The sequence below is a fragment of the Bison bison genome, unplaced genomic scaffold, assembly GCF_000754665.1.
Source record: "Bison bison bison isolate TAMUID 2011002044 unplaced genomic scaffold, Bison_UMD1.0 scf7180017864472, whole genome shotgun sequence".
Classification (NCBI taxonomy): domain Eukaryota; kingdom Metazoa; phylum Chordata; class Mammalia; order Artiodactyla; family Bovidae; genus Bison; species Bison bison.
Genome location: NW_011495033.1, coordinates 11,433,442 through 11,461,308, shown reverse-complemented (window position 1 = coordinate 11,461,308; position 27,867 = coordinate 11,433,442). Strand labels below are relative to the sequence as shown.

The 27,867-nt window shown below is 39.4% G+C and overlaps 1 protein-coding gene across 1 annotated transcript in view; it reads left to right on the top strand.

Annotated features, from left to right (window-relative positions):
• The window catches only part of USP32 (ubiquitin specific peptidase 32), a 204,900-nt gene that overhangs the window by 41,051 nt on the left and 135,982 nt on the right, over window positions 1-27,867 (top strand). Inside the window, exon 2 of the mRNA XM_010861577.1 lies at window positions 23,286-23,413. Coding sequence (XP_010859879.1) covers window positions 23,286-23,413 — 128 coding nt within the window. The remainder of the gene's footprint in view (window positions 1-23,285; window positions 23,414-27,867) is intronic.

The following is a 27,867-nucleotide window of genomic DNA, read 5'->3' as shown; positions in this document are numbered from 1 at the left end:
AAAAAAAAAAAAAGGACTTCCCTGACAGTCCAGTGGTTAGGACTCCATGCTTCCTCTGCAAGGGGCCCAGGTTTGATCCCTGGTTGGGGAACTAGGATCTCATATGCCAAGCGGCCAAAAAAAAGAAAAAAAAATATCTTCTATTTATTGCATGCTAAAACATCTTAGATCCTTTTGGTCTAAGACAAGGATTCTCATCATCAGTATTATAGTCTTGGCTAGTTTATCCAAATTCAATATAGAATAAACTGTGTAAAAATTAGTTTCATTTAAAATCTAATTTTTAGATGTAAAAACTCTTGCTTGGGGTTTGTATTCTTGATGTACAGAGTAACGTTACTTTTATTAACCCTTTACTGGTTTTCTGATTCTTTGAATTCTGCATTATCTGCATTTTTCTAGTACTGTTTCTCAGTTTTGAGGTTCTGACCTATAACTGATGTTTTTCTGATTGCTCCCTATATATTTTATATATTCAAGTAACCATTAAATTACAAGCTACCCTGGTGGCTCAGACACTTAAAAATCTGCCTGCAATGCAGGAGACCTGGGTTCGATCCCTGGGTCGGGAAGATCCCTTGGAGAATGACATGGCAACCCACTCCAGTATTCTTGCCTAGAGAGTATCCATGGATAGAGGAGCCTGGTGGGCTCCATGCAGTTCTTGGGGTCACAAAGAGTTGGGCATGACTGAACGACTAAGTGCAGCATAGCACAACCATTAAATTATCTTTTATATGCTCTCCTGATTATATTAGATATCCAGATTTAGTTCAGAAGTTTTACTGTTATGCTAGGTTAATGTATCTTGTACTTACCTTTGCAATGTGTTCATGCCAGACATAATTTATTCACCACTCATTTGCTTTTTACCATTTTCCTGTGTCATGTTTGTAGAAATTTCTTTGTTTCTTTTGCGGGATTTCTGCTTTATTACTTGTGCTTTTATGTTCAGTTAACTGTTTATATTTTACCATTCTTTTCCTCTCTATTAGATACTTTGAGAACTTTGAAAGAATGGTTATTTTGACTTTTCCTTAAAAATGCGGTATTTCTGTGTTTTAGAGTCAAAATATTGTGCATGCATGCTTAGAGGGATTTGTGAAAATTTATCTTGGTAGACGTGTTCACTATAAGAAATTAGATTTGTACTATTGAGTGATTTAAATGAGGTTAAGAGAAACATACTAGATTAACTGAGCAATTGAAATGTGTTTTTAAAAAAATTTTTTTTTTAGTTAAACTTTTTTTTGTCTGTGCTGCATATTCATTGCTGCTCCTGGGTTTTCTCTAGTTGCAGTGCGCAGGCTTCTCATTGCCGTGACTTCTGTTACAGAGCAGGGCTTCGGTCTCAGTAGTTGCGGCACATGGGCTTAGTTGCCCTGTGGCACGTGGACTCTTTCCTTGCCAGGGATTGAACCTGTGTCCCCTGCATCGGCAGGCAGATTCTTAACCACTGGACCACCAGGAAAGCCCAAAATGTATTTTGTATATGTGTATATGTACATATATATATACACACACACAAAAGAGAGGGTGAGCTAGTTTTAAAGTACTCTACACTTTGAGTTCTGTAAGTTTATTTGGAATTTAAAATTTATTTCTCCATAGAAACAGTGTTAGAAATGATGATTAGATTCATAGGGTGGTGATTTACAGAAATTTAAGTCACTGTGTATCTGAAATATTGTATATTTGCAATAAAAAAGTAATACAAACAATTCTGTGGGGATACTAGATGAACTACAGTAATAATAAAGTTGAAAAAGTTATTTTAAAATATATCTAAATGCTGATATTTGAATATGTGGAATACTGTTCCCTGCTAAGTCAGTGAGTGCTTTTCAGATGCAGCCTCAGAGTGTTTATCAGCTGCATTAGTCACAAAGAAGGTTAAGAGTATTCTTAGGGAATTTTTGTCTTATTTGTAAATAGCTGGGGAGTTGTCAGTAAGTCAGGTGTTTGTATTTGTAGGAATGTTCCTATGCATTTGGGTTAGATTTTTCACATGGGTAAAATCTATTCTTTTTTTAAGTCAGCCTTCTTTTGCTCAATATAACAACAACTTCATCCATGTTGTTAACTTGGTTCAGTAGCTTTTGCCTCTTCTGTGCTGAATAGTATTCTGTAATCTTAATGTATAATGATTTTTTGTTAACCTGTTCAGTGAACATTTGGGTCATTTCCAGTTTTTTGCTGTTATCAGTGAAGTTACTATGAACATTTTGTACAAGTCCTTTGGGATCGTATAGTTTTATTTCTCTTAGGTAAATACTTAGGAGTGAAATTGCTGGGCCATAGGATAGGTATGTGTTAGTAAGAAACAGCTAAACTTTTTCCTAAGTAGGGTATGCTGTTTTATTATATTCCACTGCTGCTGCTGCAGCTAAGTCACTTCAGTCGTGTCCAACTCTGTGTGACCCCATAGATGGCAGCCCACCAGGCTCCCCCGTCCCTGGTATTTTCCAGGCAAGAACACTGGAGTGGGTTGCCATTTCCTTCTCCAAACTAGCAGTGAGTAAAAGTTTCACTTCCTCTGTATCCTTGTCAACATTTGGTGTTCTTAGCCTTTAAAGTTTTAGCCATTTTAATAGTTGTGTAATAGTGTCTCATCAATGGTTTTTTTCTTGAGGAAGTTTGTTGTTTTTTTTTTTTTTAACATGGACCATTTCAACAGTCTTTATGGAGTTCGTTACAATATTGTTTCTGATTTATGTTTTGTTTTTTTGGCCCCGAAGCATGTGGGATCTTAGCACCCTGGCTAGGGATGGAACCCGCACCTCCTGACTCCTGGAAGGGGAGTCTTAACTGCTGAGCTGCCAGGGAAGCCCCTCGTCAATGGTTCTAATTTACATTTCCTATCTTCTTTTATGAAATGCTCATATAAGTGTTTTTTCTGATCTTTCACTTGGGCTCTCTGTCTTTCTAATGTTTGCGTTAAAGGAAGGTAATAGAAGGAGTCTGATACTTAGAGATGAAGTTGTAGATGTTCAGAAGCAATGTAGTTAATAACTCTTAAACCAGGCAGTGATGTTTTCTGTATTGATGAGAGGGCTAGGGATTGGACCTTCAATGATCTCATTTGCTTTTTGTGTTTTGATGGGTAGAATTCAGAATAAGTAGAAAGCTTATTAATTTAGATTGTAATAATAGAATTTAAACTTTGGGTTCCCAGGTAGAGCCATAGCCATATCTGCCATAGCAACAGTTTGTATGAGCATTGTTACGACTCCTATGAGCCATTAGTTTTTTTGAGGGTAATATTTCTTAGAGATCAAAATCAGTACTTAACAATACTAACATTGTCCTTGATTAGCCAAATCAGTCTTTTTTTGGCCTCATGTCTTTTTAGAATAAATACATAAGCATTAAAATTAGTTTTTTTACTTTATCTTATTTAGAGTTAATTTCCTGTGTCAAAGTGAATGTCTGCTTAAAAGGAATTGATCCTTTATATTAGAAACTCTAGTTTATGGAACAAATGTTAGGCAAGATTCAGAATTTCTAACTTTGTGCCGCTTGATTAAAGATTATGAATATGTATGTGATTTTAATCCTTCAACTTTACTTTTCCCCTTCTTATCAGAGGAGAAACTCTTATGTACCATTTGACCCTAGATATATTCTGAAACTTTTTAATTAAAAAAATTTTTTTTAAATTTTAATTTACTATTTTCATCTCTGCTGGGTCTTCATTGCCGCGTGGGGTTTTCTCTAGCTGTGGTGAGTTGGGGTACTCTCCAGTTGCAGTGCGAGGGCTTCTTGTTGCAGTGGCTTCTCTTGGTTCGGAGCATGGGCTCTAAGGTACCTGGACTTCGTAGTTGTGGTGCACAGGCTTAGTTGCTGCGTGGCAGGTGGAATCTTCCTGGATCAGGGTTCAAACTCATGTCTCCTGCATTGGCAGGCAGAATCTTAACCACTGGACCACAAGGGAAGTCCATATTCTGAAACTCTTGTTTTCTGAAGTCACTAGTGGCAAAAAAAATGCTGTTCGTAGGCTGTCTCTTAGATCTGAGACATTCAGGTTGGCCTTTATTATCTACTTGAAGTGACTTTGCAGTAGTTTTTGTTTTAAGTAGTCTGCCAGAGGCTTTTGGTAGGTAAATTCACTTTTAGATCAACCACACTAAGCATATTAAAAAAAAAATGTATTGGGATATAGCCGATTAAGAATGTTGTGATAGTTTAGGTGAACCCCGCAAAGGGGACTCAGCCATACATACATACATGTATCAAGGACATTTATAAATTAATAGCGGTTGTGATTTTCTTTCTACTTTGGGCATTTTCCTTCTGTATTTGGATATTCTTATTCTAGGTTGGCAGAGAAAAGCGTATTTCCTAGTGTTTGTCTACTTCTGTGGTTATCTTCTGCTTCATATGTTGTTAAATTTTCATCCATGCCTTTGGAACCAAATTGTTAAATAGCAACTCCTGTCTTTTAGCAAAAATCTGAATGCATGATAGGCTTTGGCTGTATAAGAACGATGAAGAAATAGATTGCTTGGTCCCTGCTTTCAAGAGACTTAAAATCTACTTGGAGAAATAAGACTTAACCATAACCTTTGAAAAAAAATTGTGATTTAAGGCAGTGTATAATAGGAATATAGAGTACCAATATTGTGAAATATTTTATAAGCATGTAATGAGTAGTAGTGAAGTAGTGAACTTTTTAAAAAAGCTTACCTTTACAAAAGTGGATTAAATTTCATATACTTTACATATATGTATATGATTTAAATGGAAGTTAAAAAGAGTATAGTTTCACTAGAGTTCAGAGAATGCACATGGAAATGAAAATATCCATCTTAGGTCATTGCAGAAAAAGGTTGATGACTACTGGTATAGACAAAAGAATTATAAAAGTTTAGAGATAAGCAATGTTCTGGTTTTTTTATACTGATTTTTAAGGGGGGACAATCACAATATAGACATTTATTTTCCTTTCAAAGACTGCATTCTCATCCCTTCATCTGATCCTGTAGAAGCGTTTAAGTAGTTTTTCTATCTGAACTAGAAAGGAGGATTTGGCCTGTTTATTATTGGTAATATGACTATTGTATTGGTCTGCTTGGGGTGTCATTTCCTCCTCCAGGGGATCTTCTTGATCCAGGGATTGGCAGGTGGATTCTTTACCACTGAGCTACCTGGGAAGCCTATCTCCTGCTATATTCCCATCTTTATTCCTGGCTTCTGCTGAAGTAGTTGCTTAAGTTTGGGTCTCGTGGACATAACTAAATTCCTTATCAAATAGATATTAGTGTTCTCTTCAGATCAAGCCTTTATCATTTTTTTGCAGTATGGATAGGCTGAGAATTTTCCAAACCTTAAAGTTCTGGGTCCTTTTTGTTCAACAATTCCTTCCATTTATCTCTTTCTTTACATTTTACTAAAAACAAGAGGAAAACAAGTCTTCAACGTTTTGCTTAGAAATCTCCTCACCCAAATAACCAGTTTCATCACTTCAAAGTTCTGTATTCTGTAGAACACTAGAACATGACTACAGTTCAGGCAAGTTTTTTGTCACATTTTAATAAGAATCAGAGGCTTCCCTGGTGGCTCAGTGGTAAAGAATCCGCCTGCTAATGCAGAAGTGGGTTTGATCCCTTAGGTCGGATCAGGAAGATCCCCTGGAGAGGGAAATGGCAACCCACTCCAGTATTCTTGCCTAGAAAATCCGGTGGTCAGAGGAGCCTGGTGGGCTATAGTCCATGGGGTCGCAAAGGAGTTGGACATGACTTAGCGACTAAAAAACAACAGTAAGGGTTATCTCTCCTCTGGTTTCTTCTTCCTCATTTCTATCTGATATCTTTTTACCCAACTGAACTTGGGTTCATTGGCCCACCACTCAGCAAAGCAGTCTCCTGACGCCAGGTAATGGTGAAAAAATGCATGGCCTTTCTTTGCAGAGCACCACGCAAGGAGAGTGCACAGCTAATGATCAAAAGACCTGAACTTCCCCTGTGGCTTTCAGGCAAGGGTTTTAAAAGGCAGCAATTAGGGATTGGGGTCATGGAGTGCATGAATCAGCTAGTGGACATCCTTCTGATTGGTTGGTGGTGATATTCAGGAATCTTAATCATCAATTTTCTGGTTTCAGTCAGTTTGGGGGTCTTTGTGCTTGTGGTCATGCTTGTGGTCAGCTTGTAGTTACCACCCTCCACTGGGTAGGCATCTTAGTTTCTGTAGAACAGCTCAATGATACATGTCAGACTGTTCTCTGTATCCCTCCAGTGACTTAGTTTTGTGACTCCGTTCAAGCTATTACTTTTCTTGCTTGACTGCTTTTCCTTTGTTTCAGCATTTTCCACTTCTTTAATTGTTAACTACTTGAGTCTCCTCTTTGGCCAAAACAGAGAGGGACACAGAGGGGCTAGTACCCAGGAAGAGTCTGTGAGGTCCCACTTGGTGTCAGTCTCCTCCTTTTCTTTGATGCTCCTTGGTCACGAGGGGCAGGGGTGGTACAAGAAAGGAAATAAAGGTTTTTTTAAATTAATTTATTTTAATTGGAGGCTAATTAATTTATAATATTGTAGTGGTTTTTGCCATACATTGACATGAATCAGCCACGGGTGTACATGCGTTCCCCATCCTGAACCCCCCTCCTACCTCACTCCCACCCATCCCATTCTTCAGGGTCATTCCACTGTACCAGCCCTGAGCACCCTGTCTCATGCATTGAACCTGGACTGGCAGTCTATTCCACATATGATAATATACAATGCTATTCTTTCAAATCATCCCACCCTCGCCTTCTCCCACAGAGTCCAAAAGTCTGTTCTTTACATCTGTGTCTCTTTTGCTGTCTCGCATATAGGGCCATCTTTACCATCTTTCTAAATTCCATAGATATGTGTTAATATACTGTATTGGTGTTTTTCTTTCTGACTTACTTCACTCTGTATAATAGGCTCCATCCAGTTTCATCCACTTCATCAGAACTGATTCAAATGCATTCTTTTTAATAGCTGAATATTCCATTGTGTATATGTACCATAGCTTTCTTATCCATTCTTCTGCTGATGGACATCTAGGTTGCTTCCATGTCCTAGCTATAGTAAACAGTGCTGTGATGAACATTGGGGTACACGTATCTCTTTCATTTCTGGTTTCCTCGGTGTATATCCCCAGCAGTGGGATTGCTGGGTTGTATGGCAGTTCTGTTTCCAGTTTTTTAAGGAATCTCCACACTGTTCTCCATAGTGGCTGTACTAGTTTGCATTCCCACCAACAATATAAGATGGTCTCCTTTTCTCCACACCCTCTCCTGCATTTATTGTTTGTAGACTTTTTTGATAGCAGCCGGGAATGAAGTTTTGGGTAGCGAGGTTAATCATAAACTCTGCAGGGGGAACTTGGTTTCAGTGGGACTTGGTTTCAGTCTCACCAGAATGGCATTAAGCATTCATATTCCTAACCAACATTCTGTTAATGATGTATTCTTTAAGATGTTGGAGACTTTCTCTGTAGCCCTCTTCTTTCTGAGCTTGCCCTAGAATTGCCTTTGATGTCCATACTTTTGCCAACAGTTCCTTAACAGCAGTCTAAGCCTTTTCTATCAAGTATCTCAAAACTCCTCCAGCCTCTACCCATTGTTGTTGTTCAGTCGCTAAGTCGTGCCCAACTCTTTGAGACTCCATGGACTGCAGCACACCAGACTCCTCTGTCCTTCACTGTCTCCTGGAGTTTGCTCAAATTCATATCTATTGAATGGGTGATGCTGTCTAACCATCTCATCCTCTGCTGCCCCCTTCTCCTTTTGCCTTCAGTCTTTCCCAGCATCAGGGTCCTTACCAATGAGTCAGCTCTTTGCGTCAGGTGGCAAAGTATTGGAGCTTCAGTTTCAGCATCAGTCCTTCCTGTGAATATTCAGGGTTGATTTCTTTTAGGATCTGCTTCTGCATTTTTATACATTTGTTACAGTAGCAGCTCACTTCTCAGTACCAAATTCTGTACCTATTAAACAGCTTGGGCTGCCATAACACAGGGCTTTCCTGGTGCCACAGCAGTAGTGAATCTGCCTCCCAGTGTAGGAGATGTAGGCTCAATCCCTGGGTCAGAAAAATCCCCTGGCACAGGAAATGGCAACCCACTCTGGTATTCTTGCCTGGGAAACTCCAAGGACAGAGGAGACTGGCGTCTCAAAAGACTCAGACTCGACTGAGTGACTAAACAATACCACCACCATAACAAATACCATAGACTGGTTGGCTTAAAAAACAAATTTATTTTGTCTCAGTTCTGGAGATTGAAAGTCTACAAAAGTTTAGATTCTAGGAGAGTTTGGTTTCTGGTAAGGACTATTCTTGGCTTGCAGATGGCTGCCTTCTTTCTGAGCTCCTCACATGGCCTTCTATGTATGTGGGAAGGTCCTAGAGACACTGTGAGTCATGTTTCTTCTTACGTGGACATTAATCTGATTGGCCCCACCCTTATAATCTCATTTAACAGGAATTATTTCTTAACTTAAATAGCAGAGACATTACCAACAAAGGTCCGTCTAGTCAAAGCTATAATTTTTCCAGTGGTCATGTATGGATGTGAGGGTTGGACTATAAAGAAAGCTGAGTGAATTGATGCTTTTGAACTGTGGTGTTGGAGAAGACTCTTGAGAGTCTCTTGGACTGCAAGGAGATCAACCAGTCCATCTTAAAGGAGATCAGTCCAGAATATTCATTGGAAGGACTGATGCTGAAGCTGAAACTCCAATCGTTTGGCCACCTCATGCGAAGAACTGACTCATTTGAAAAGACCCTAATGCTGGGGAAGATTGAAGGCAGGAGGAGAAGGGGACGACAGAGGATGAGATGGCTGGATGGCATCACCGACTCAATGGACATGAGTTTGAGTGAACTCCGGGAGTTGGTGATGGACAGGGAGGCCTGGAGTGCTGCAGTCTGTGGGATCTTGGAGTCAGACACAGCTGAACAGCTGAACTGAACTGACTTCTTAACTCCAAATGCAGTCACTCTGGGGGTTAGAGCTTCAGCATATGAATGTGTAGTGACACATACATTTGATCCATAACAGAAATGTAATTATGGTTGACCTTTGATTAACTTTAGGGGTTCAGGGTGCTGACCCACCACCCTAGTTAAATTTGGGTATAGTTAAATACGGGTTACCAATGAAATGTATGTTGATTTTCGATGCCTCTTTGTCTAATATTTTCTCTTTAACCTTTCTATTTTCACTTAATTAACTTTCTTATTTCATTTGCCTTCATTTTCTTCAATCTTGTTCTACTTCTACTTCCTGCATCATTTCTTTCTTAGGCCAGCAAACTGATGGTGGGAATTTTGGTAAATGTTTTTCCATAACGCTGGAGATCTCAAATCAGGGCCCAGTGGCCTTCTCTGTTATCAGAAGATGACATAAAATGAGGAGGAATGGATTTGTATGAGGGCTAATGTATATCTCTTTGGCTTTCTTTTTCAGATTTTTCAGATGTTTAGAGCATGGGTCCCCAAACCTCCAGCGTTTAAGGCCTCGTGATCTGATTTGGGGTCCATACGTGGAATGTGTTGCGTTCATATGAACAGTGAACACTTAGTATAGAAGTCTTAAATCAGATTTAATTTTTCATTAGCCTCCAGGTGTGCATTCCAAATTTTAAAAGTTTACATTTTATTATACTTCTTTCACACTCTTACCAGAATAACTCCTGAAAACATAAAACTCATTAGCATATTTATCACTGTAGATATTCCTTCCACTTCTTTTCCCATACTTTTCTTTCACAATTCCCACAATTTACATTCCAGCCTCTAAAACTGTTCTGCAAACCAGTCATCTTCAACCTTTCTGAAACCAGGGACCCGTTTCGTGGAAGACCGGGGGTGGGGGTGGGGATGATTCAGGTGACTTACTCTGCACTTTATTTCTATTGTTATTACATCCGCTCCACCTCAGATCACCAGGCCTTAGATCCTGGAGACTGGGGACCCCCAGCTCTAAACATTCCTAACATCCTCTGACCTCTGTGCTCACTCCCTTCCTGATACCTGACTGTTCTTCCTGTTTCTCTGTCTTGGGCTCATTCTTAATTTTCTAGCGTGAGAATGGCCCCCTTTTATGAAACTTCCTAGATTCTTCTGTAACCTTCTGTACTCCCATATCACTTGCTTATACCATTTAGGCTATTTATTATATTCTACTTCGTGTTATTAGAATGTTACTTATGTATTCATTTATTTAGCAAACATTTGAATCCCTGGGTTCTACTTACAGACTTCAGTTTATTGTTTTGGGTTGGAGCCTGGGCATCAGAATTCTTTCAGTGCACCTCAGGTGATTCCAGGAATAAGAATTTATGGAATAAAGGTAAAACACAGTGCCCACAGACAGAGTTCAGAGCTGTGGTGGCTTGATGCTGAGATGCTTGGTGGAGTGCCTAGGGAAGGCGCGTGGCAGTGCTTGCGGTGCATGATGCCTCTCTAATAGTCCTTTGCAAAACAAATGCTGAAAGCTGTTTTCTCTTGTCACCTTTTTTTCATAAAAACAAACATCCTCAGATTTCTTTTGGTTAACGAAAAGAGGTGCTAATGCAGGTTTCTCATTAAAAGTGAAGTGGTATAAAGTGAACTTTTGGAAACTGGGGGATACCTCTGTATGTGTGTATGCGTGCATGCAAAGTTGCTTCAGTTGTGTCCGACTGTTTGCGACCCTGTGGACTGTAGCCTGCTTGGACCCAATGGCTTCTCTGTCCATGGGATTCTCCAGGCAAGAGTACTGGAGTCAGTTGTTACCATGCCTTCCTCCAGGGGATCTTCCCGACCCAGTGATCAAACCCACATCTCTTATATCTCCTGCATTGGCAGGCGAGTTCTTTACCACTAGCTCTTCCTGGGAAGCCCCGCCTGTATATAATTAGTTGAAATACATAGTTTTGTTTAGCTTTCCTGATATTTTATGTAGCTGTATGGGCCATTCAGAATATGCTTGGATTACTATGTAACTGGAAACAGCTAGACAAACAGCAGTGAAATCTTTTTTCTGCTTTTGTTTATATTCTTGTTGTTGTTATTCAGTCGTTCAGTCATGTCCGACTCTTTGTGACCCCATGGACTGCAGCACGCCAGCCTTCCCTGTCCTTCACCATCTCCTGGAGTTTGCCCAAATTCATGACAATTGAGTCTGTGATGCCATCCAACCATCTCATCATCTGTTGTCCTCTTCTCCTCCTGACTTCAGTCTTTCCCAGGATCATGGTCTTTTCCAGTAGGTCAGCTCTTAGCAAGTGGCCAAGGTATTGGAGCTTCAGCTTCAACATTAGTCTTTCCAATGAATTTTCAGGATTTATTTCCTTTAGGATTGACTGGTTTGATCTCCAAGGGACTCACTCTCAAGAGTCTTCTCCAACACCACAGTTCAAAAACGTCAATTCTTTGGCACTCAGCTTTCTTTATGATCCAACTCTGACATCCATACATGACCACTGGAAAAACCATAGCTTTGACTAGACGGACCTTTGTTGGCAAAGTAATGTCTCTGCTTTTTGATACGCTGTGTAGGTTTGTCATAGCTTTTCTTCCAAGGAGCAAGTATCTTTTAGTTTCATGGCTGCAGTCATCATCTGCAGTGATTTTGGAGCCCCCCAAAATAAAGTCTGTTGTTGTTTCCATTGTTTCCCCATCTGTTTGCCATGAAGTGATGGGACCGGATGCATGTTCTTAGCTTTTTGAATGTTGAGTTTTAGCCAGCTTTTTCACTTGCCTCTTTCACCTTCATCAAGAGGCTCTTTAGTTCCTCTTCGCTGTCTACCGTAAGGATGGTGTCATCTGCATATCTGAAGTTACTGGTATTTCTCCCGGCAATCTCGATTCCAGCTGGTGCTTTATCCAACCCGGCAGTTCTCGTGATGTACTCTGCATATAAATAAATAAGGTGACAGTATACAGCCTTGACGCACACCTTTCCCAATTTTGAACCTGTCTGCTGTTCCATGTCTGGTTCTAACTGTTGCTTCTTGACCTGCCTACAGGTTTGTCAGGCAGCAGGTAAGGTGGTCTGGTATTCCCATCTCTTTGAGAATTTTACACAATATGTTGTGATCTACACAGTCAAAGGCCTTATATTTAAAAAATCCATTTAAAAACACCCTCTGCTACTGCTGCTAAGTCACTTCAGTCGTGTCCGACTCTGTGTGACCCCATAGACGGCAGCCCATCAGGCTCCTCCGTCTCTGGGATTCTCCAGGCAAGAACATTGGAGTGGGTTGCCATTTCCTTCTCCAATGCATGAAAGTGAAAAGTGAAAGTGAAGAAGGGTATTTGGGAGGGGGAAATTTCAGAAAGTTCCAAAAACCCACAAAACTTCAATTTGCCAGTCCTGTTACATGCAGACAACTATATATTGATAGCATCTAACCCTAACCCTGGTTGGATCCAGGGATTCCCTCAGGAGGACGGCGTTGGCGATTAAAAGGATAGATAAAAGGAGAAAGACACAGAGGCTTGACCTGACTGGTTTACGTGGGAAACTAATAAAGTTCGTGACACCGAACTTGCTCTGACTACGGAGGCCACAGGCGCTCTCTCGAATCGCGGAAGGTGCCCCACCTTAGGCACCTTCTCGAGTGGGTCTTAGAAGCCCAGGCAAATAAGTAGTCTCAGAGAGCCCCCACGCTCCCATCATTCATCCTGAAGGAAGAACAGAGAAGAAAAGGAGAGAAAAGGAAACAAGAAAGAACGACACGGGGAGACCAAGCCTGATGAGCGAGGCCCACAACTTTATTTTCCAAAGTAGCTTTTATACCTTAAATTGTGCATTAGAGAATAATAGGGGGTGTAGAGTCATGCAAGGTCAGCAGTCTTTGACTCCTATCGAAACCAGGCTTTCTTTCTGCAAACTTATCATATGCAAAGGCTTTAGGTGATTTACATCATCTTCTGGCCAGGAGGCCTGTTAACATTTTATGACCCTTTCTTCAGAAAACTTATTTTTCTTTAAAGGTGATTAGTCTAAAGTCAGGCGCCACCCTCCGAAAGCATTAGATAAAGTTGCATTCCTATAGGGCAAAAGTGTGGTGGGCTGTAACAAGGAAAGAATTAACTCAAGGGTCCAAGGTTACAAACATTAAAGTTACTACTTACATTTCTATATAGCAACTATATTAATCAATACACTCCCAGGGACACAGTAGGTAAGGGATATGGAAACTTGGCAGCAAGCATTAGCTCAAGAAAGAAATCCTCTACTAGTTCTATTCTTAAAATTTTAACTCTCTGAGAAGCTCTGCATTGTTAGAATATCTTAAGCTTCCCGTGCCTCTCGTGGTTGGGAGGCTGTGAACAATCACATGGGTAGCTGCAGGAGTCCAAACAAACCTGTCAGGCAAGCTAGAAAGTCATCGGAGGGGTTTGAATTGAAACACTCCTATTATGCCCAGGAGATTTATTAACTAGAGCTCTAAGTTGATTTTTTTCAGAGAAAGGTGGTTGGGGATAGCCCCCGTTAATGTCAGAAGAGTTGGTGAAAGTCGTGAAATAGTAAAACAGACAGATTCTGGTTTGGGGTAGATGCTCAGGCAGATCCAGGGGGGCCCTTGAGCCCTGACTCGCCTTGCCCATCAGGGCTCTCCTGCATGACCTTGTCATGGGTGGGAACTCCCGTGCTGGCTCCTGGCAGCAGTTTACCTCACATTTATATTGTATTAGGTATTATGAGGAATTGTTTAGTTGCTAAGTCGCGTCCAACTCTTTGCAACCCCATGGACTGTAACCAGCCAGGCTCTTCTGTCTATGGGATTTCCCAGGCAAGAATACTGGAGTGATTTGCCATTTCCTTCTCTAGGGGATATTTCAGTTTCCTGTGTTGATAGGCAGATTCTTTACCACTGAGCCACCAGGGAAGCCCATTAGAAAGGATATGGAGATGACTTAAAATACAGAGTATAAAAAAAAATCTAGAGGAGGACTTCTTTAGATCATATGCAAATACTACATCGTTTTATATAAGAGATTTTGTTCCTCCCTGGATTTTGGTGAGTGGAGTGGCAGTGCCTGTCTTGGAACTGATTCCCTGAGGATACTAAGAGGTGACTTGGGTGCCTTCTTTACAATTAATGAATGACAATACTTTCTCTATGCTTGTCTGTCATACCTGCAGAAATGGCCTCCTTTTTCTTGATGTTTCTCCTCCTTGCTTTTTCTTTTCCTTCCGTCCCTTTGTTCCAGGGTTAGGTGGGTCTGCTGGGGTAGTAATATTAGTCTGCAGGTAAGGAGGAAAAAGGAGAGGGGCAGAAAAAGATTGTTCTTTTTTGAACTTTTACCTCCTCCCTCTGGACCTCATTTGTCACAACTTTCTTCCAGAGTTAGGAGTGGAAAGGGAACAGGGCTGCTCTCATTGCTGCTGGAAATCTCCTCTCCTCCTAGACTGGCATTATTGGACATCCATTCTTTTCCTGCATTTAAACCTTTATTATACACACACACACACACACACACACACACACACACACACACACACAAGTGACAGTGTTAGATTCAAATATATGTATGTTTTGTTTGTGCTCATAACCAGTTGACCACAGGTTTCCAAACTTGGCAGCTGGTGGGCCATATTAAGACTGCATATTGGTTAATTTTTTTTTAATTAACTGCTAATACTTTTTAAAGTAGAGAGATTTCACAAAAATTTTACATTCTTGGGTTCCTTATTGCTACATTGCAGCCTATGCCTGGAACTTAGTAGCAGCTTCATGCTGGGGAAGGAATATGTGTGTTCTAGGGTTCCACAGGCCCTACCTGCCCCACTTCATTTATATTACCAGTATTTCTGTTTTTGAACTTTGCATCATTAGTCTTTACTACCACCAGTAATTCCTTTTATTCTTGAACTTGTGTTCCAGAGCAGAGGAGCTACAGAATATTTTATTCATACAACTTTTTTTCCCAGTGTCGAATCTGAGAATAGTCAGGTACAAAGGAGATGCCTCATGTTTCTGGCCTTTTGTGTTGGAATTACACATGTATGTTCATTTATTTGGACAGTATTTATTGATAGTGATGGGAGAGAATCAAATGAAATTCGGTTCAGAAATAGTGGAGAGTGTTAAGTACAAGTTTCTTGTTAGTGCCCACCACCCTGACTATGTAGTCCGTCACTGGGATATAGACTGCCTGGATGACTTCAGCGTCCTCCCCTTAGCTCACACAGTATACTGTTGCTTTCATCGTGTGCTGAAAACCAAGTAATGAGAGAGAGTGGGAAAGTCTTAGATGAGAAGGTGTTCAGGAAACACAGATTTGTGGTTACGTTTAAACCAAATCCAGCCACATCAGTCACTGTTACACCAGTTGATACAAGCTGTAAATCTTACTTCTCTATTCCCAACTGGCACAGTGGTAAAGAATCCACCTGCCAATGCAGGAGGTGCAAGAGACGCAGGTTTGATCCCTAGGTTGAAAAGATTTTCTGGAGTAGGAAATGGCAACCCACTCCAATATTGTTGCCTAGAAAATTCCATGAGCAAAGGAACCTGGTGGGTTACAGTCCATGGTGTCACAAAGAGTCAGACACAACTGAGTGACTGAGCACACATGCATATAAATCCTACTTAGCTCAGAAGACAAGTATTTTCTCTTGTAACTGGTGATTCAGTTCAGTTCAGTCACTCAGTCGTGTCCGACTCTTTGCGACCCCATGAATCGCAGCACGCAAGGCCTCCCTGTCCATCACCAACTCCCGGAGTTCACCCAAACTCACGTCCATCGAGTCGGTGATGCCATCCAGCCATCTCATCCTCTGTCATTCCCTTCTCCTCCTGCCCCCAATCCCTCCCAGTATCAGGGTCTTTTCCAATGAGTCAACTCTTCACATGAGGTGGCCAAAGTATTGGAGTTTCAGCTTAGGTTGTTTATATTGATAAGTTGCTATATTAGGTTTATTATAGGTCAGCTAGGTCTTGAGAATGTCATGCTTTGGATGCCCAAATGTGAGAAGAAATCACAACAAGGAGATCTTGATATGAAATATATATATATATGTGCAAATAGTCACTAGAATCACAACTAGCTATCTGCTTTGTTCTTAGTTGTACTTAGTGATGTAGTTTGGGAGCACTCTTTCCCGTTTTTAGGTGTTCTTCCCTGTGCACAACTATGTCTTTTATGTTTACTGTATTGTCATTGCTTATTCATGAGTCTGTCTCTTGGCTGAGTTCCTCGAAGGCAAACTTGGCTTATTAGTTTTGTGTTCCTCATGGCCTAGCACAGTTTTTGGGCATGTGATCAGTAAGGGCCCAGTAACCTTTAATTAATGATTCGTTGACTGATTGCATTTCAGAGGGTCTTACTGGAGGGATTCTGTTTCTGTGGTAAACACCATAATCTTTATTTTATTTCTGTTTCAGTATTTGCCTTTTCTGTGTAATTGCTTTTATCAATACTTTAGTGCTCTAATCATTAAGTGACTATCAAGTACTTTATTTTTCTTACCATATCTTGTATTTGAGTGTGAGTTGCTAATTCTCACTAATTGAATACTTTGGAAACTGAGATGTCTTGAAATCAAGGCTTTCTGTTGAATGAGGTTTGTGTTCAGTTCTCTTAAAAATTTGTGTTGATATGAGAAGAGCAAACTTTCTCCCTTATTCCCTTGTCTTTTATTCATACTTCCTGTTTGAGTGACTTTCACTTTCACTTTTCCTGTTTGAGAAAGGATTTTAGTTCTGTTCCTATAGTTTTCAATAAGATTCTAGTTGGTTTCTTAACTCTCATGAGTGTTATAGGTTAGTTGAAATGTTTCTACAGTTCCTTAGATTAAGCAAAACCTAAAGTAAAACCAGTCCTTGAGATTTATTTATTTGGCTGAGCTGGTTCTTCAGTAGCAGCATGTGGAATCCAGTTCCCTGATCAGGGATTGAACCCCGAGCCCCCTGCATTGGGAGCAAAGAGTCCTAGCCACTGGACCACCATGGAAGTCCCAAGATTTATTTTTTTGAAGGTGAAATACCTCTTTAAGATATTATCATTGTGGTCAGATGTATTAGTTTACTGTCAGACTTTCCACTTTTATTCTGGAGTCCTTTCTTCATTTCTAATCTGGTCTTGTTCTCTGTGCTTACTGCGTAGCTGTCCTCCTCAGATACCTTAATCATCCTGGAAATTTCCTTTACCTCTCTCCTGTTGCAGTCCGTCCAACTCTCACATCCATACGTGACTACAGGAAAAACCATAGCTTTGACTAGATGGACCTTTGTTGGCAAAGTAATGTCTCTGCTTTTTAATATGCTGTCTAGGTTAGTCATAGCTTTTCTTCCAAGAAGCAAGCATCTTTTAATTTCGTGGCTTCAGTCACCATCTGCCTTGATTTTGGAGCCCCAAAAATAAAGTCTGTCACTCTTTCCATTGTTTCCCCATCTATTTGCCATGAAGTGATGGGACCAGATGCCATGACCTTAGTTTTCTGAATGTTGAGTTTTAAGCCAACTTTTTCACTCTCTTCTCTTACTTTCATCTAGAGGCTCTTTAGTTCTTTGCTTTCTGCCATAAGGGTGGTGTCATCTGCATATCTGAGGTTATTGATATTTCTCCTGGCAATCTTGATTCCAGCTTGTGCTTCATCCAGCCTGGTATTTCATATAATGTATTCTGCATATAAATTAAATAAGCAGAGTGACAATATACAGCTTTGATGTACTCCTATAAAGAAAGCTGAGTGCCAAAGAATTGATGCTTTTGAACTGTGGTGTTGGAGAAGACTCTTAAGAGTCCCTTGGGCAGCATGGAGATCCAACCAGTCCATTCTAAAGGAAATCAATCCTGAATATTCATTGGAAGGACTGATGCCGAAGCTGAAACTGCAATACTTTGGCCACCTGATGTGAAGAACTAACTCACTGGAAAAGACCCTGATGCTGGGAACAATTGAAGGTCGGGGGAGAAGGGGCTGACAGAGGATGAGATGGTTGGATGGCATCACTGACTCGATAGACATGAGTTTGAGTAAGCTCTGGGAGTTGGTGGTGGACAGGGAAGCCTGGTGTGCTGCAGTCCATGGGTCACAAAGAGTCAGACACGACTAGTGACTGAACTGAAGTGCTATAGTCAGTGTTTCCTGGATCTGTCTTCTTTCCTTTGTTTACCCCCTCATTTTGTTGTAGGGCAGTCTCCTGTAATTTTCTGGAAAAGGTACAAGAGAGTATCGTACTTTTTTCCTTGTTATATTTTTACAGTACCCTATTCTTATTTGGATGTAATTTTCTTATTCTCCTTTTCTGAAAATATTTGAAGGTTTTCACTTTTTTTCATCCTTCATTATTATTTCTACTTACCCCTCCTTTCCCCTATTTGTCTTGGTAATTTTCTTATTGAAATCTTCCTCAATATTTGGTGTTCTTTGACTGTTCATTCTTTTTTTTTTTTCAGTCTATGCTATTGATACGTAATTTATATACAATAAAATGCATAGATTTTAAGAATTCAGTAAGTGAACAGTTGTTCACTTTTGTAGCCACCACCCCAATCAAATATATAAAACATTTCCACACCTCAGAATAGTTCCCTCCTATCTCTCTGCAGGTGTCTGTTTCCTACAACTCCAGTCACATACTCCCTACTTCACTACCTGTCAACCACTGTCTTGGATACCATAACTGGTTTTGCTCCTTTGCGACTTTTATATATAATGTAGTCATATGGTATATGCTCTTCTGTGTCTGGCTTATTTTGCTCAGTGTAGTTTTTGAGATTCATTTACGTTGATGCATGGATCAGTAGTTTCTTCATGTTTACTGCAGAATACTATTCCATTGTATGCTATACTGCATTTACTTCATCACCTATTCCTTTATCAAGGGGTTATTGTTTCTGGTTTTTTTTTTCCTATTGTTAATAAAGCTCCTATGTATATTTCTGTGCAGTATTTTCTTGTGTAATTAACAAGGAGTGGAATTAATTGGGTTATAAGGTTAAGTATATGTTTAACTGTATCGTGTCGTGAAGTTGCTCAGTCGTGTCCTACTCTTTGTGACCCCATGGACTGTAGCCTACCAGGCTCCTCCCTCCATGGGATTCTCCAGGCAAGAGTACTAGAGTGGGTTGCCATTTCCTTCTCTAGGGAATCTTCCCAACCCAGGGATGGAACCTGGGTCTCCTGCATTCCACGCAGATGCTTTAACCTCTGAGCCACCAGGGAAGCAACTGTATAATGACTATCAAACTGACTTTTTATTTTAAATAGTTTATGCATTAAAAGATTGATTGGAAGACTTATATGTTTGAGTATATCCCTTGTTGTGGATGCTAGATGGCATCCAGTGTTGCTGGATGGCATCACCGATTCGATGGACGTGAGTCTGAGTGAACTCCGGGAGTTGGTGATGGACAGGGAGGCCTGGCGTGCTGCGATTCATGGGGTCGCAAAGAGTCGGACACGACTGAGTGACTGAACTGAACTTAACTGATATCCCTTGTTGACTTGTGGATTTTCCTTTTGGGAACCCAGCCATTTTTAAAAGGGGAATGGCGGCATCCCCCTCACCCCATGTCGGTAACAGTAGGTCTTTGTCCTAGGATCATTTACTTTCTTCGGAGAAGAATGCTTATTGATTCTGCCCAGGGGGAGAACAGGGGGAGGGAGGGCAGCACGATGCAGATGCTCACTTAATCTTCACCTTTTTTCATACCTCATTGTCCTTCCTGTAGCTAAACCCGGTGTGGTCGAGTATGGAGCCTTTCTGTCTCTGTGTCTTTGGTTTCTTGATATATATCTACATCTAAAAGTGGTGTGCGGTGGCTAGATGGTAGATTGGTGCCTGACTCTTGTGCTTTAAGGGACCTGAGATTAGTCTAAGCACTTCTCTTATAACTTTCAACCAATTTCTCTTCCATCCCGCTTTCTACCGCTACCCTCCCTTTTTTGTGTGTGGTAACTGGTACAGTGAGTTCCGGAGCCTTTTTTGGGTGCTCTAGACAGGTTAAGTTAGTTTACTTTCTTGTCCACATTTCTCAGTTGGTTTCGATTGCTTAGGTTTCAGTTTTCATGGGTCTGCTTAAGTGAGTCACCACTCTTCCAGACACTAATGTTCCCCAGAAAAAGATTGACTCTCATAGTTCCTCAGTTCTTCTTTCTCCTATTTTCTTTGTCCTTGTGAGTTTGTGTCCTTTTTTAATTCTTACTGCAATTTTAGTGAAGTCTGTAGAGAGAAAGGAGGTAAAGAAAAATCCCACGTGTTGAACTTTCTAATTTTTCCAGAGATTGCCTTTTCTTTCTAAATTAATATTATGTTTTCCTACCTTAAATTTTCTAGGCTTGATTCTCTTTTGTTTTCCATCCTGCCTAAATTTTTATTTTGAAAATTTTGAAGGTTTCACTTGTATAGTGAACACTTTTAGGTATTCCTTGTCTGCAGGTTGGAGACAAGGAATTGTCAGATTTTATTTTTTAATAAAAATACTGTTTATTTTCAGTAAGTATGGATCTCTGGCAGTATTTTAGTGTCTGATAGTCTATTTTGTGCCTATACAATAGCTTATTCAGTCTGTCTGTTTGCTTTTGTTGTTGTTTAGTTACTCTGTCGTGTCTGACTCTTTTGGCTATCATAGACTGTAGCCCGCCAAGTTTCCCTGTCCATGAGATTTTCCAGGTAAGAATACTGGAATGGGTTGCCATTTCCTTATCCAGGGGATCTTCCTAACCCAGGGATTGAACCTGCGTCTCTTGCTTTGGCAGGCGGATTCTTTACCACTGAGCCACCAGGGAAGCCCTGTTTGCTTTTACAAATGCTTTAAAAAGTTTATGTGTATGTCTTCTCATGTTATAAGTGAATAGATTCATTAGTCATCAGTCATCATTGCTTTTTTTAAACATATTACCAAGCATTCCTTCAAATATCTGTAACCAACAGTGTATAGATTCTCACAGTGATTGATTTTTCTTGTCTTCTCTGGACTACGAACATCCTAATTTGTTAGTAAAGCCATTAATGAAAAGTAGGCATACTGAAGAAATAGGTATTCCAGTAGCTGAAGGAATTTCTCCTCCATAACTATAATTTATAAAATTATCTTTGTTTTGTTTTTTCACTTTTGCATTCTAAAAAGGGGGGGGAAATCAGTAAATTGGGATGTTAATATTATGAATTTATTTTTTTTAATGAATTAAGCATTTAGTAGTTATACTTTTCTGTAGCTGCTTATTTGTGTATTAGTTCTTATTGTTTTATCATTGACCTACAGGTTGTAGAATTTGTGAACTTTCCCTCCCTACCACAGACTTCTTGACTGATAATCTGTGTGCCAGGCACTCTTCAGTCTTTATCTTGCTGGCCCTTTCTGCCTTCCTTGAGTGTGTAGACCAGCCCCTTCTTCTTGTCCTTTGGAAACTGCTTTTATTTTTCCCAAGTATTCCTTGTCAGTCTTGTTTGAATATTTTTTTCTTTCTCAGCAGGTACTGGAAGCATTGCTTTCTTCCAGTTTTGTCTCTATGTCATTTGTGCTCTTTGTTCATGACTTTAATTGCCAGCTACATGCTCATGACTTTCATCAAACCTTGCCTAAACTTTACACTCATAATTGTAAAAACTCAGTGGGTTTCCTGAAGGTTGCTCATTTTCAGTATGTCCTTATCATTTCAGTTCAGTTCAGTTCGGTCGCTTAGTCGTGTCTGACTCTTTGCGACCCCATGAATCGCAGCATGCCAGGTCTCCCTGTCCATCACCAACTCCCGGAGTCCACCCAAACTCATGTCCATTGAGTCGGTGATGCCATCCAACCACCTCATCCTCTGTCATCCCCTTCTCCTCCTGCCCTCAATCTTTCCCAGCATCAGGGTCTTTTCCAGTGAGTCAGTTCTTTACATCAGGTGGCCAGGGTATTGGAGTTTCAGCTTCAACTTCAGTCCTTCCAATGGATACCCAGGACTGATCTCCTTTAGGATGGACTGGTTGGATCTCCTTGCAGTCCAGGGGACTCTCAAGAGTCTTCTCCAACACCACAGTTCAAAAGCACAAATTCTTCAGCACTCAGCTTTCTTTACAGTTCAACTCTCACATCCATACATGACTAATCATTTAATTTATTATTTATCATTTTTCCTTCCTCACTTTTTTTTCTTACATTCCCTTTCTATATGCTAAGACCATCTTTCAGAGTTTCTCAGGGTAGAATCCTGAATGTTATTCTACATTACTTCTACTCTTCAGTTAAGTTTCAAATTCTGTTGACTTTTCTTCTAAATAGTTCCCCAACAGCTTCTCCTTTTTCTTCTCATAGTAGCAGTCCACCTTTTGCTTCCACATTTTGCTTACCACAGAACTGGTAAACTACCTGAATTTTATCTGACTGTGTTCTGTTTCCTATCTGCCTGGAGTTCATACCTGAATTGTGTCTGACTGAATCCCTTCCTTACTGTGTCAGAACAGAATTGCTATGACTTGGTCAATGACTGCCTTAGGTTTATCTTACTACTCCCAGCCTTGTTCATTTTTTTCTGGTAACTTTATACATCCTGCTCTGTATACTTTCAAACAAACTATTATCTCTGCCTGGCATGCCCTTGTCCATTTCGCTTGGGTTAACCTTTAAATTTCCATCCAGCCTTCCATCCATAAGTCTTTTTTTTTTTTTTTTTAAACTTTACATAATTGTATTAGTTTTGCCAAATATCAAAATGAATCCATCACAGGTATACATGTATCTTTCTTCTCCAGCGTGGGCTAAAGGCACCATTTGTGGTACCTTCACTTACCGCATAGTACTAAAGAATAGTTTTCTCTCCTTGTAGACAGAGATTGTTCTATTCAGTGAAAGGCTTCAATGCCTAAAATAAAGTAATGGCTCAGTAATTTTTTTGTTAGTGGATGTCTAAAAATTATAGTTTATTAGCATCATCTATTTATAGGTTACTTTCTTTGTTGAGGATGATACAGTTTAAGCTAAATTTGGGAGCATGGATAAATAGGTGCTCAAAGAGTACAAATAATATAATTTTTATTCCAGAGGAGTACATTGCTGCTGAAAAGGTATTAATGTCAGAGCCTAATGCCATTCAGCTTACCTGCTAATTGTTACCTCTTCTTTACCCCTGCCTAGAATTTGTATGCATAATTTAATATTCTGCCAAGTGAAGACAGTGGGTCAAGAATTTTCATATTTATTTTTAAGATTAAATTTGAAAATATTAGAATTATAAAAAATATCTTTGGATTTATTTTACTTATTTGGGAAGAGAAGTAGTATTTGCTAGTTTTTGTTAGGAACTGGGTTGAAAAAAAAGTAAAGATTTTGAGAGACATCTTTTCTCCTCAGGTTTCTTACCCATCTTCTGTTTCTGAATTGCAGTTACAGATGTCGAGCTGAAACGACTGAAAGATGCCTTCAAGAGGACTTGTGGACTCTCGTATTACATGGGCCAGCACTGCTTCATCAGGGAAGTGCTTGGAGATGGAGTGCCTCCAAAAGTTGCCGAGGTAATCTTCATGCTCTAAGTTTTCCTTTGAGATAGTTATCCACCAGTCTGAATTCTTGAGGGTTCTCCTGGTCTTGACCGATTTAATCTTCCCTACAGTTATTTTTCTTGCTGAGTAGGTAAATAGGTCTTGTTTTAGATGTCAATATGGCTGTGTTGTTAGAGGCCAAATGGGAGAACTGCAGGCGTGCAGCTGAGCTTCTGTGTACTTCTGATCTTTAAGAGCCATAGATCATAATCATGGGACCATTTCTATGATTGGCTTCTTATTCTTACGAACTTTGTCACTCTGACATGTCCTTTTTATGTTGGGAGTGTTTTTATAAACTTTGAGTTTTAAATCTTTCCATATAGTAAGACCTAATTAAATTAATTCTGTAAAATTATTTTGTATATGAAACTTGTAAAGTCTTATTTAGATTCCGTAAAAAATTTTTAGGTAGAGATGCAGTGAGCTAAGTTGGTATAAATATTCCCTTTCTAACATTAAATTCACTGCCTTATACAGTGAATAAAGTATATATACAGTTATGTAATATGTCATTTGAAAGGTGAAATGAGAATACAATTAATAAAACTGAAAATTATAGTAAGAATTTTAAGCTTAGTGTATTTCATAAACCTTAATTCACTGTCCTAATTAGTGACGGTTGTAATTTCTAACCTGTGCTATGTGCTTTTGAGTTTATGGTTTATAATATAGAAAGTACACTTACTGCTTTTTTTATGTGTGTTTTACTTTTTTTCTTGGTGGGGATATGTGGTGTATTAATTTTATCATGTATTCTTGTGTAGAATTATTATGTACTTTCTTGCTGTCTTTATTTTGGATTTATGACAATTTTTTCCTAATACTATTTATTGGGACCTTTTTTCAGTATGAATTCATCCTCCTGTTTTGTCTTAAATGCTAATATAATATAAAAATTTGGAATTTAGAATTTTTCATTTTAGGATATAATTAGCAATTTAACGCAGAGAGGGCAATGGCACCCCACTCCAGTACTCTTGCCTGGAAAATCCCATGGATGGAGGAGCCTGGTAGGCTGCAGTCCATGGGGTCCCTAAGAGTGGGACACGACTGAGCTACTTCACTTTCACTTTTCATTTTCCTGCATTGGAGAAGGAAATGGCAACCCACTCCAGTGTTCTGGCCTGGAGAATCCCAGGGACGGGGGAGCCTGGTGGGCTGCCGTCTATAGGGTCGCACAGAGTTGGACACGATTGAAGCGACTTAGCAGCAGCAGCAATTTAACGAATTAATATAAGTTGCCAATTAGAGGAAGGGATTTAAACTGGATCCATAGTAATTAAAACAACATTCTTCCAAATTCAAATATATACTAACTTCAGCCTTTCTTTTTCTTCAGCTTCTTCCTTAGGTCGAAATTGTCAGACTGTAAATTCGTGGTCCCGAGAAAACTTAAGTTAGAATATCTGATTTATTTCTTTGGATCATGTATAAAGATTTACATGTGTCCATCTACATATCTATAAATAGATGTCCGTTCAGGTCCTTGTTCAGTTTTTAATTGGGTTATTTGTCTTTTTAATACTTGAGTTGTAAGAGTTCTTTATGTATTCTAGATCCCGGTCCCTTATAAGATACCTGGTTTGCAAAAATATTCACTCGTCACGTAATTCACTCTCTTGATGGGCTTACCCATTCTTCCTTTCATTCCTTGTTTCGTCTGGGAAACTAAGGTCACAAAGATTTACTCTTCTTTTTCCCTGTAAGAATTTTAGCTTTTACTTTTAGGTCTCATCTGTTTTGTGCTAATTTTTGTGTATGGTGCGACGAGTCCAACTTCGTTCTTTTGCAAATAGCTTTTTAGTTGTCCTGTTACCAAGTCCAAGCTCCTATTGCTCGCAGGTCAGTAAATCAAGAGATGTGTTGTTGGTGCCAGAAATAGCGACTTTTTCGAAAAGCCAGCAGATCAGGAAGATAGATGGTCAACTAGTGTCCCAGAGAACCGTCTTATACCTGAATTAGAAGTTAGGCTTTACACTGAAAGGGGAGAGAGGGTGTGGCAGGTTTTTGCAAACTTTTCGGTACCTTTGTTCTTACAGCTGTCCAGGCAGGTCTCATCACAATGTTCCTAGACCTCCTATGAGATAACAATTATTCTCCATTCTACTTTTTATTTCTATATGAGTGAGCCTTGAGAATGGGCTCTCCTGTATGTTTCAGGCTATAGCATTCTTTTACAAAAGGTGCAGAGCCTGCATGACTAAGCAGAGGCAGCAGAGCACAAGGGTTAGAGTTAAAGGAATGGATTCAGTATGGAGTCAAGTTTCTTCCTGTCAGTTACAGTCGTAGCACTGTTTGTTGAAAAGATTATTCTTTCCCATTGAATTTTCTTATCACTGTTGTTGAAAATCAGTTGACCATAAGCATACGGTTTTATTTCTGAATTGTCAATTCTATTCCATTGATTTCTGTCTGGCCTTGCATCAATACTGCATTATCTCGATTACGCTAGCTTTGTAGCAAGTTTTTAAATCAGAAAGTGTCATCTCCTTAGCTTTATTCTTTTTCAAGTTGTATCTGTTCTGGGTCCCTTGCATTTATGTGTGAATTTTAGTATCAGCTTTTCAATTTCTGCAAAAGAGGCTGCTGAGATTTTAATAAGGGTTGCATTGACTCAGAGTACAGCCATTTTAACAATATGTTAAATCTTCTGATTCATGAAATTAGAATGCCTTTCTATTGATTTAGATTTTTAATTTCTTTCAGTGATGTTTTATAGTTTTCAATGTACAAGTCAAATGTCCATCAGTAGAACAAAATGTGGTATATCTGTAGAAAGGAATATTGTTAATAAAAAAGGAGTGAAGTTTTCTGTTACATTCATGGATAAACCTTTAAAACATTCAAAGTCAAAGATGCCAAACACAAAGACCACATAATTTTTTGTTCCATTTGCATGAAATGGCCAGGATAGCCAACTCTATAGAAACAGGAAATTAATGGCACTTTCGTTAAAATTTTAGCTGATTTTTTTTCTTACTTTCTTGCATAGTAGTTGCCTCTTACCCCTGTTGTTGTGGAGGAATCTGTCCTTCTTGAAATGTCAAATACAGGTTTCCCTGTTAGCTCAGCTCTCTGATATGCTCAAGAAATGTAAGATGATAGTTAAACGGTTTTTTCTTGTTTTTTTGGTTAGGAGTGACACTCTTTCAGGCTTTCTACAGCTAAGGTGAAAATGGAACTCCCTGGAGCGTCATTTATATGTGAATATTTTGTAAATTTCATTTTACCCAAAATTATTTCAGGAGTCTCTGTCCTTTGGACTATGTGTTAAAAATTATCACTGGCTAGAATAACTAAAGTAATTGTTTTATAAGAACGATCTTAATTTTAAGTTGTAAAATCTACAGTGATAGTTTCAAATTTCAATTTCTTTGCAGCTTACACATTCTTGTATGTAAATTCTACCACAGTATTAAACACAAAAAGAATTTTATAAATGCTTTTAGTGATGATGGTGGTGAGCTTCATTTATTCTATTATTTACTGACCTAGGCTTATTTTAAGTGAGAAGTACTTTAGCACGTGAGTATTGATTAGTGCATATAACATAGTGTAAGTTTTAAAGTACTATAAGGAATTAAGTACTTCTGTCTTTGATCTCTGGTGTTTTTTCGTGGAACGGGTGTCTGTATAGTGTCTCATACAGTAATCTCAAAGAATGAGTGACCCCCATTAAGCTTAGTTCTGGAACAGTTTCAGCATTTGTGTAAAATGAGCCTTTTGCTTATTTCAGGCATCTCTCCAAGGCAGGCAGGTTAATAGATAGATTTCATCAACTTTTGTGTGTATTTGGGAAAAGGATTGAATTTATGAGTATGTTTCATCCTTGCAGAGTACATAGTTATTTGCTAAAGAGGAAATAGTACATTTGAAGTAGAATGGGAGTATAAATCTGGGCAGATAGTTTTGAAATTTGAATTTAGATAATAGTGAGTAGGCAGACTCATAGAATGGAAGATCTGTATTCTCTAGTTGCAGGGAAATGAGGGGATTTCTAAACAAAGTGATTAGTTGCAAAGCTAAGGAAATAATCATTCCACTGTATATAGTCATTGTGAGATCTTTCTTAAAATCCTTTGGAGAGTTTGGGCCTTAAATCTAGGTGAAGAGGGTCACCTACTCCTGGTGAGATTGTGAAAATAATGATTTGAGGCAATAGTCGTGTTTTAACACCAGTATCAGATCCCAGCGATTGAACCTGGGTCTCCCACATTGCAAGCAGATGCTTTACCGTCTGAGCCACCAGGGAAGCCCCCCTTTATAAGAAAAGCCACAGAACCCCTTTAAGCTGCCAATTGTGGATGGAGAAAGAACTTTATTCCCTAGTTTATCAGAGCTTTTCTTTACAGTAGTAGTAGTAACATAATATCAAGAGCAAGGAAAGATAGTTTTGGAATCTTCATGCAGAAGGATGCTGAAAC